The sequence below is a fragment of the Terrapene carolina genome, unplaced genomic scaffold (assembly GCF_002925995.2).
Source record: "Terrapene carolina triunguis isolate 2854851 unplaced genomic scaffold, T_m_triunguis-2.0 Scaffold69, whole genome shotgun sequence".
NCBI classification, from domain to species: domain Eukaryota; kingdom Metazoa; phylum Chordata; order Testudines; family Emydidae; genus Terrapene; species Terrapene triunguis.
The window spans coordinates 38,149,648-38,160,291 of NW_020664420.1; the positions used below are offsets into that span (position 1 = coordinate 38,149,648).

The 10,644-nt window shown below is 42.1% G+C and overlaps 1 protein-coding gene across 1 annotated transcript in view; it reads right to left on the bottom strand.

Moving 5' to 3' along the window:
- The window catches only part of PDE8B (phosphodiesterase 8B), a 144,239-nt gene that overhangs the window by 11,819 nt on the left and 121,776 nt on the right, over positions 1-10,644 (bottom strand). The window contains exons 12-17 of the mRNA XM_029910918.1: positions 8,884-8,961; positions 6,925-7,001; positions 6,034-6,198; positions 4,946-4,991; positions 4,362-4,497; positions 1,210-1,408 (exon numbers count right to left, since the gene is read on the bottom strand). Coding sequence (XP_029766778.1) covers positions 1,210-1,408; positions 4,362-4,497; positions 4,946-4,991; positions 6,034-6,198; positions 6,925-7,001; positions 8,884-8,961 — 701 coding nt within the window. The remainder of the gene's footprint in view (positions 1-1,209; positions 1,409-4,361; positions 4,498-4,945; positions 4,992-6,033; positions 6,199-6,924; positions 7,002-8,883; positions 8,962-10,644) is intronic.

The window sequence follows — 10,644 nt, forward strand, 5'->3', positions numbered from 1 at the left end:
CCAGATCTAAGCTGGTAGTTAAGCTTAGAAGTCTTCATGCAGGCCCCCACATTTGTACCCTAAAGTTCAAAGTGGGGAAGCAACCTTGACAATCACGTAGTAAGTAATCACAATAAAATCTTTAGAACATCACTAGATAAATATCAGAATTCAAATGTAAGCTCTTGAGAACAGAGGCCTTCTCTCCATGCGTGAGCTTCCCACTCACTGAGTGCCAAGAGTACCCTCTCCCCATCTCAAAACCACTTCTTCCATGCAGCTTTTCTGTTGTGTCTTCATCCCAGTGATCTCTCTGCACCTTCTTCTGTTGGAGCTGTTGGGCCATGTAGCATGTCTGTCTGCGACGGTAAGCACCTTGCGGCAGGATTTCTATTTTGTGTTTTGCAAAGCACCATGCACAGACCAAAATACTCATGTTCTACAATTTCCATCAAAGAATTAAATATCATATTTCTGCCATTGACTTAAGTAAACTGAGATGCAGCAATCCCATTTAAAAATTTAATTTCTGCATCTGTCTTTCAGTTGATTTTGACCATATGACTACAATATATTTTGGGGTAAGGAAACCAGATAACCAAATACTAACTTTTTCCTTTTGCTAGAAAAATGGCTGAAGATGCCATTTTTCAAAGGGTAAACACAGATTGTTTGATAAGTGCTTCAGCTACATTTCTGTGAATAAAGAAATGTTTCTAGAAGCAAGGGATTGGCAAGGTCATTCACACTAGAAGCCTTATAGCATTCAATTTCCTAAAATAACCCTGGAGAAAAAATAATGCCATTACCACTCCTGATCAGTATTCTCTCTCTGTGAACCTAGGTTTATCGCGTATATCTTTGCGTATATCTCTTGACACCCTCCCCAGCAAAATTTTGAAGAGATTACAGCTGTTGCTAATGAAGGGTGTGATCCTGCAACGCCTATTTGTTTAATTTCCTTATTCACGTTAATAGTCCTATGGACTTCAGAGAAATTACTTGTGTCAGCAAAGACGGCAGGTTCAAAGGCTAGAGCAGACATGGGGAGCTAGGAGCATTATCTACTGGTTGCAAAGATGCCCAGCTCTACTGTGTGTCAAGTAACAAATATGTTATTTGTAACACGAGGCTGTCATGGACACATCTGTTCATGAACAAATAATCTGATTAGTCCTAAAGTGTGTTTATTCAAGGGTCAAAGTAAAGAATTCACGATGGAAGTTGTACCTTAACTCTCTCCTTTCCGAGAAAGAATGCAGTAGCATGTAAAACATCTGCTGCATGTGTGGAGTTGTGGTACGAGTTGGTGGAGTGATAGTTGGCTTCAATCACCTGGAACCAGGCTCGTAGTGTTGCTTCTGAACAGTTTAAAAATTCACAGACCCCAAACCGGGCAAAAACTTTTAAACCCAAATAAACTAATGGCCTGGAAAACAAGTAAGGAGACAAGAATCATGGAAATGTAGCAAAGTAGAAAAAACATACACGTGCATGCAAACAAATTAACAATTTCTATTGTGCATCATGTCTCCTGTTAGGCACCTTCCCATTTTTTTAAAACAAGTGTAAATAGAGACCATTTAGTTTATCACATGATGATGATTCTTTAAGGCTCTGGTCAACCAGCAGTTAGTTTACTACCCATTCTGTCACTCTTTTAGACTTAATTTAATCTGCTATGAAAAGCATCACAGAGTAAACAATGTTGTCAACTCTTATGATTTTATTGGGAGTCTCGTGGTGTTTTTCTTAAAACCCCAGCCCCTGGTGTCCTCTGATTATGTGACAATCTCAGCTTTCATTTAAAAAAAAAAAAAAAAAAAAAGTCTAATCCTTATGGTCTTTGAGAAGAAACTTGAAAACATGACCCAAGTGTATCCTAACAGCTCATAACCCAGTGGCAAATAAAAAGAACCCTGCTTTTTTTTTTAAATCTCATTATTTTTGGGGATCTGACTCATGGTTTTTAAATGCCTGAGATTGGCAATACTGTTTATCAACACTGCTCTGAATAGCTTGGAGCCTAAAGCCACTCCTTCCCTACAGAGATGATGGACCACACTGATGAGATATCCAATGCATAAATTGTGCCTGCTTTGGGAGGACAGGACCACTTTTGGGGAGAGGAGCATGGAAGCCCCATACACTGCTCAGCTTCTGAATTACTGTATTGATGCAGGACCAACTATAAGGCTCTTTAATCTAGTGGATAAAGGCATAGCAGAAACCAATTATGAGATGTTAAAGCCTGGCAAACACAAATTAGAAATAAGGCACACACTGTTAACAGTGAGGGTGATTAACCACTGGAACAAACTACCAAGGGAAGTGGTGGATTCTTCATCTCTTGAGGTCTTCAAATCAAGACTGGATGCCTATTGTAATAACTGGGGCCTGACCTACCTACCCAAAGCATAAGCCTAACTGTGGGAATGTGGATAACATTTTATAGAATGTCACAATAGTTTATAACAAACGTTGATGGGAAAAGGAGACACTCTGAATTAATCCAAACAAAGAGGCTTACTGATGTAACTCAAGGACTGTGCTGAATTAAGTCTCGTGAACAAGAGAAGTGTGGGACCAGAAACCAATGGACCAAACTTGGTGTTGAAAATCAGGCTGAACTGGTGGACAAGGGCTATTTCACCCATCACTTCCTTTTGGGGTCCTTAAAATAAAAGTAGCTGGCTGTCTGGGAGGCAGAAATACAGGAAGGAAGGAGCTCAACCATCATAGCTGGCACCCTCACTATCTCCTGAGACCCACTGTGACACCATAGGGCCTTTGTCATCCTGATCTTGAGAAATGACCTGATCAGCCAGAAAGAAGGAACCAGGGATATGCTGTTCAGGATCTAACTACCCAGTGGCTAGATCCTGAACACCATTTGGGGTGTGAGACTGATTCCTGCCCCCTCCCCCACTGTGTCCTTTTCCTTCCGCACCTTTTTTCTTCTCTTTCCTATCCCTCTCCTTTTGCCTTCTGCTTAATAAGAGAGACTGACTTAGCTGGCCAAGACTGTATATTTTGCAGCATTGCTGTAAGCCTGTGACCAGAGAGGCAGCTAAAAGCAATGTTCTAACCAGCCCAACACCACTACCAGTTTGCCAGGTCATCAAGGGGCTAATAAGACCATGTGCTCTGACTGTGTTTCTCCAGCAGCAATGCTGCAAGTGACAGTCAGCACCAGAGATAGAAGCTACATTTTCTTTCTGTGCTGTTCTTTTCCCTCTTGTGTGTATTTGTCTTGTTTTATCTTCTTGGAAACAGGATCAGACTTCAACAGCAACAGCAGCTCATCTTCACTAACTTTCTCCTTTTCTCCCAAAAAAGGACAGTTTTTACCATCTTTAACACCACCTAAGACACTGTCAGATGGGGGATGTGTTTCCTTCTAAAAACTCTGTACAGCTCAGGGAATGGGAATCAGGGATATGTTAAAATGAAAGACCTGCATAATAATTTACATTTGAAATGCTTTAACAGTTTTTTCCTTCTTTTTCTGTAATGAAAGATTAAAAAGCTGTTTAATGGTGTGTTTTCACATGGGACTAAGCAGGCCGAGGCTCTGACCCTGAAACCCTGAGCTATGTTTAACTGTTTATTGTTGTACAGTGTCAGGGTCATGTTAACACCTTTGACTCTCTGGGCCCATTTAGTCCATCAAAGTTAATACAACATGCCTTTCTGGAAGGCCTCCTTTAGTGAAGCACAAATTATTCGGCTCAATAGAGGGCTAGCTGGGTAAAACTGCATGGTCTGTGTTATACAGACTAGATGATCCAATAGTCCCCTCTGGCCTTAAAATCGATTAATCTATTGGGCCCAGTACCATTAGCTCTCCTCCACCTATTTTTTTAAACCCCCAATGCAGACCTGTCCCAGAGCCTCCTCTAATGGAGGTTTGCTGTTTCCTGCAGCACCATGAGCAGCCTTCAGATACAAAATACACCTCAAAATCCTTTGTGGAAGAGTTGGTAAAAAAGGATTCTGTGGGGCATCTAGAAGGTAAAGGCAGCAGAGTATTCCGAACAGAATGTCTATTTGGAGAGGGAATTGGAGCAGGTAGGGGACAAGATCAATTGATGAGGAAAGAATCCTGTAGGCCTGTGGGTGTTGAGATGAAGACGAGACTGACAGGGTGAAGTATCTGTACCCTTAGCATGGACACGGACTCTTTCTGGCCAGCTGTACTTGATTTCTGAAAACAGCATATTGACCTGTTTGTAAAGTAGTACAGTGACAACACACACAACAAGGGAGGGTCTCTCTGAAAGACCTATGGCAAAATACATAGTGAAACGCAAAGGGTTCCTTTGTGACATAGCTCACTTGACAGCTTCATTTATGGGTATGTATGTGGCGGCTTTCTGTACCTTTTATTTGTAACAGCCTCCAGTTCAAAAATATTAAAGTCCCAGCTTTCTTCATTATCAAGTAGCTGTGCGATACAAGGTGGTACATCGTTGACGGTAATTGGCACTGAAAGGTGACTATGGCTTTGGTTCATGTCTGTCAAGAGAGAATTTGGGAATAAATTAATTATGGATTTTTACAACTTTTTTATTTCATTTGCAGGATCCTTATTAAAAATGAATTACTTCTAAAGACACCAAGTTTAGAAATAACTTCAAGTACTGTAGTTTTTATATAAGTTTAGACATAAATCAAGAAGAGCAAACAAATCAAATGATAACTTTTTATGGTCATATTTGTTTAATTAATATTTTTCTTTTTAATTCTTTTCCAGTCTGGTTTCTACATTTCTCAGATACATGATGTTGATTACTTGAACCTGCTTCAGTTCCAGACTAGAGACATTCTAACACTTGCTCTCAGATTACTGGGCAAACCACTTCCAAAGACAAATAATCAAACTGCAAACTAGCTTGGAATTCTAAATCAATGTTTGCAGCCAATGAAACAACACAGGCAAAAAAAGTTTAACATGGAAACTTACTCTTAGAAAATACATACTCATTTCCTGACAGTCTTCTCAAGCCATCCTGAAATAAAGATTCTATAAGTTGTAGGAAACCATTATCAAGTATAAAGAACGCTTTACACCGTTTCCCCATAGGAACTAGCCCCGAGTACCCAAAATATTGGTCATGTTTTGGTGAGTGCCTCAAGCAGCATGCTTGTTTTCAGTCTTCCAATATAGAGGTAGAAGTAACTACCAAGGGACTTAGAAGCTCCAACTCCACTTTCTTGGAGTTGAAAAGTTTGATAAAAGTGGTAACTGCTACTGCAAGATTTCCTTTTTAATGACACAGGTCTAAAAGCAGGGACACTCAGACTATTGAATACCACTGGTAAGAGGTCTCTAGAAGGGTATTCTTTGGTCAACAATGTAATGGCCTCCTCTCATCCCCTTTTCACTGATGGTTGCATGATTTCACTTGTTTTGCATTTCAGTTATGCTATTTCCACAAGCGACCCATTCTGGGGCTCCAGACCAGCATTTTTAGGAAGAGGGTTTGAGATATTCCACTATGAAAATCCAGTGCAGGTTTGGTGTATAGGGCAGTCTGGGCATGATAAAAGGATTGAAACAAGGGCTCCTTAGCAGGTCAAAGTTCAGTTTTACAACTCTTGTGTTGTAAACTCATTAACTGCGTCAGGTGTATAATAATTCTTCAGTTTAATTGCAGTGCAGTGATTGGGTAACTCGTTCTTAAAAATTTTCAGGAACTTGGGATACTACCGATTAGGTTATCAATATATGTAGTTTCCAATGGAACTAGAGTTATTCACGTAAGAGTAGCAGTGTTTCCAAGCCAACTGACAGAAAAACAGCAATAGTAACAATCTTCATGCTTACTGGTGCCTCTCAGGTCAACTTCACTGGTGTGGCCTAAATGCAAGGCAAGTAGGTAAAGCTGAATTGTAGGCCCTGTTCCCCCTGAAGGTAAAGGCACTATAGCTGATGAATCCTCAGTCAGTCAGATGGAAGCAGGGATTCCCTTGCCCCAGTGGTGGAAGAAAGATACCCATGATGTCAGATCAGTTAGCTGATGTGTGTTTAAATTTTCTTTTCCTACTCACAGTCATCAGACCTCCAACAAGATCGCTTGTGTGAGGATCTTCATCTTTGGTACCTAGCTGGGGGGAGTAAAGTTCTGTTGTCCGTAAGATTTCCAAAACTCTGTCCAAAGCCTCTGCTACCGTGACGGGGCTGTTCTCCTGGGCAGTATTGATAATGTTAATAACCTGAGGGGGTGGGAGGGAAGAGTGAAACCAGATTGTTCCCTTCATATTATTACAAAATCTTAATCCCCACAACATTTACAGTGACAGCATTCAGTATACTTCGTTATTTCACACTTTGTAGCGATCCTATGGTCACCCCAAATACTAAGTATATTATATAAACAACCAGAGAGTCTAGATTTTCTGAATTTGAATTCCCTCCCCTTACATTCTATTGTTTTGCTGCTTTAAACAGCAGATAGGTGAAGAGAGACCTACTGAGGAACTAAGGGGACCAGGAGCCTGAGTGAAGAGAGGTGTGAATGCCTAGCCTAGGCATCCTTATTAGAAGTTGTGTGTCTGGGCCCAAGGTATTTTATAGACAGGCTAATGGGTGGCAATGCCACCAGACTACTGAGACCCAATAAACTATGGGACTATACAGGTCTCCAGATAAAGAATCCAGACCAGAGCTCAAACATTGTGATTGTGGAGGCAAAGCTATGATTTTCTAAATGGCTCTCAATATAAAAGGAAGAGAAAACAGGGGCCACACAGATATTCTATCCCATGGCTATGATTTAGAAGGAGACCCCAAAGAGGATATTTGTAACAAAGTAAATAAAATTGAGACACACAATTTCTACAATCCCTTTGTTATAAATACACCCACATATTTTTCTGCAAAGATAGGACCAAACCCTGAGTTTGTGGCATACAGTAGCAGTCAGTGATACATTTTTTTACCTTTGTGATGGGTGCTTCTATTGTCATTGAGTGGATTCTCGCCATCGATGAATACCGACGATTCTGTAAGCTTGGCGCTGCATTTGCATAAAATATACAGATTTAGATTCTGACACTGCACATAACACAGAACACATTTAAATGAGAGAGCCCTATGAGTCACTGGCACATAGGTCATTCCCAATGACAGTCTCTAACAAAATATACCCTTAGCTAGCCCAGGGGTTCGAAGTTGCTTAATCCCCTGCACACGAGGGTCCAGCAGGAAGCTATCAGCAGTCACTAGCACCATCACTGCAGCGGATTCAGTTGAACATTCTCGTTCATAAGCTGAATTTTTTAGTAAAAAAGGGAAGCACCAGAGAAGGGGGTCAGCTTATGAACGGGTATAGAGAGGGAGAGGTGGGACACAGCTCCTCCCCCCAACAAAGGGAGCAAGGAGAGGCAGTACAGCCAGCAGAGCCAGAAGGGAAGAGGCAGGGCCAGAGTCTCTCCGCTTCTGGCCACGCTGCTCTCCCCACAGCCTCCAAAGCAGCTGCAGCTCCGGGGCTGGCAGGCTGCAGCCGTGCCGCTTGGCCCCTCCTCCCAGAGCAGGCTGTGGCTGCGCCGCCCGGCCGCCAGAGCACGCTGCAGCCGGGCCGCCCGGCCCAGCCCGCTGGAACATGCTGCGGCCGTGCCGCCTGGTCTGGCCCGTGGAGCAGGCTGCGGCCGCACTGCCCAGCCTGACAGATCAGCTCCAGCCAGGCCAGAGACATCCTCCCGTGGCCCTCCCCAGATAAGGTGGGACGGGATGGGATGGGGAGAGTGTGGGGGTCCTGGGCTAGGGGTGGGGTCATGTGGGGGGTGGTCACAGGGGTTACTCCCCCGACCCCCAGCTTCCCCACCCCCCCAAAACATTTTCCCCACCAGTTGCTGTCCCGGCCTGTCAGGATAAGCAGCTGGTGCGCCGGGACACTTCGTTTACTTAGGTTTACCTCCGTGCCTGCAGATACTCGAGATAAAAACAAGCCCGCCAGCGGCTTATCCTGATGGGCCAGGAGCCAAAGTTTGCCAACCCCTGAATTATAGGGTCGTCTTATGAATGGTTCATAAACATTTTCCATATTTACTTATCCATCTTGGGGGGTCGGCTTATAAACGAACCGGCATATGATCGAGTATATATGGTATATTGGTGCCTATTATTAGGGGCTTGTCTACATGGGAATACTCAGGAAAATTAATCTGAGTTAACTGAAGCTGTAAATTTTAATGAATTAGTTAAAACCACATTAAATCCCTGTGTGGACACTCTCCTTCAGAATTAAAATAGCCTTAATTCAGTTTAGCTTTTCTTTCAACTCTCCCTTTGTTTGTTTCACACCCTGGACCCTCAGACTCTGCCTGACCACAACCAGGCTCTTAGATCTCTGCAAACTAGGATTGCTTGTGACTGTGTGCAAATGAGCAGAAATGGCGAAAGAAGCCTCTAGCATCACCATCCTCGCATCCCATCACAGCAGCCAGCCACAAATGGGATAAGGAGTGAGTCTTAGCCAGTAGCAGTACAGGCCCCCACTCCTGCCCCCACATTGGCCAGTGAAGCTGAACAAGCATAGGAGGAGCACAAGCTGCATCCTTTCAAAGGGGGCACTCCACCATGCATTCTTCCAGAACCCTCCTACCCCTGCTGCAGCACAGCCACGCCTCACCTTCATGCAGGCTGTACATGATCATGCATCATACTGCAAAGTTAGTGTCTACTGCTGTTTTGGGAAGTACCTCACAATTCAACATAAATGGATAACAAAAACGTTGGAAGAAATGTCAAAGGTCACTTGTGTGTCTCTCCATCAGTAGCTCAGAAGAATGCTATTGCTGTTCAGTGCATCTGTCCTGTTTAACTCCATATTTTGATTGCTCAGGTCACTTGCTTTCTATATTTCTAACTGTATTCTTTTTGGATTTCTATTTTCTTACCATCGCTGCTTCGAGATGTTATTGATTTGACATCAATTGATTCTTTCCTCCTGTTCTTACATCTGAAGGATTGGGATTCTAGAAATATAAAATGAAAACTTTAAAATGACAACAATAATAAATACACTGTTCTTCTACTGCCCCTTCCATCTTAAAATCCCAAAGCTCGTTATCTTCACAGCCCCCTGTGAGGTAGGGAGATATTGCTAGCTCCATTATACAGATAAATGGATGCAGAGACCAATTAAGGCCAGATTTTTAAAAGATATTTAGGCACCTAAAGATGCAGAGAGGTGCCTAGTGGGATTTTCAAAATTGCCCAGGGGCTAGGTTTATAAAATAATTGAAATCAATGGGAGTTTGGTTTAAATACTTTTAAAATCTTGCTCAGGGCAACTAATACCCATTGAAATCAATTGGAGTTAGGTTCTTATGCAGTTTTGAAAATCCCACTAGGTGTCAATCTGGTTCTTTAGGTGCCTAAATACCTTTGAAATCTGGCCCTTAGTAACTTGCCCAAGATCACCCAGGAAGTTGCTGCACACGAAAGACAAGCTACTTGGTCTCCTGACTCCCAGTTCTGTTCTTTAACCGGAAGACTGTCCTGACTCTCCACACGGAACTGAGCTGGACATTTTTTTGTTTCATTGAGTATTTATAATAAAAAAGAGTTACAGTGATTAAAAACAATCAAGTCAATTGCTGCCAAGCAATTAGCTACAAACCAAACCACTATTCCTGACATTGACAAGAGAGAAAATTCCCATCTATCAGACCAAGAAATAGTCAGATAAAACAGATGCACTTTACATGCCTCATGATAATCTCAAAAGGGTAATCTGGTAAAATTCTAGATTTTTTTTTCAGATATATGGCCACAGTTGACCTTACATTGTAAAATAATTTCCATCTATCTATCTATACATATTTCTAAAATGCCCATCATTGTAGTATCGAACGTGCCAGTCAGTCACAGATCAAAGAGAACTGTTCATAAAGGATAATCATAATTTAAAGGATTAGGACCATCATTAAACTGATATTTATTAACTTCATGTGATGCTGGAGGTATGCATCTAATGTGAACATACAATAGTATAATGTTATAATATTATAATGTACACAGTACTATTGGTTGGAAGCTTAATGGTATATGATTTTACTAAAATGTCTTAGAATTTAAAATAATGTAAACTATAAATATAGTAAATATTGTAAAGGGACTAAAATTGATCAAAAGTTTGTCTTAAGAATGCTCTTTAGATGTTGTGATTCAGTGGCACTAAAAAAGTTAGGTCAACCCAACTATGTCCCTCAGAGGTGTGAAAAATCTACATCCCTAAGTGACACAGTTAAGATGACTTCACCCCGATGTAGACAGCACTAGGTTGATGAAAGCATTCTTTCATTGACCTAGCTACTGCATCTCGGGAGGTGGATTACCTATGCCAACAGGAGAACCTCTCCCGTTGGTATAGGTAGTATCTTCACTGTGTCATCTCTGCTACTGTAGCATATCAAGTGTAGACAAGCCCTGAGAGTAGCTTTTTCCCCATTAGAGGTTCAAGGTTACTTTAAAATCCCCAAATTTCCTGTACAAGAAGGTGACGGGGTTTTATCTTATTCCACACGGTGAAAGTTTGAAAGCCACTTTCCTGAATTTACTGAGTTGCATTAAGGGCAGGGCCGGCTCCAGGCACCAGGCACCCAAGCACATGCTTGGGGCGGCACCTGGTAAGGGGCGGCGGGGGGAGCGCGGCG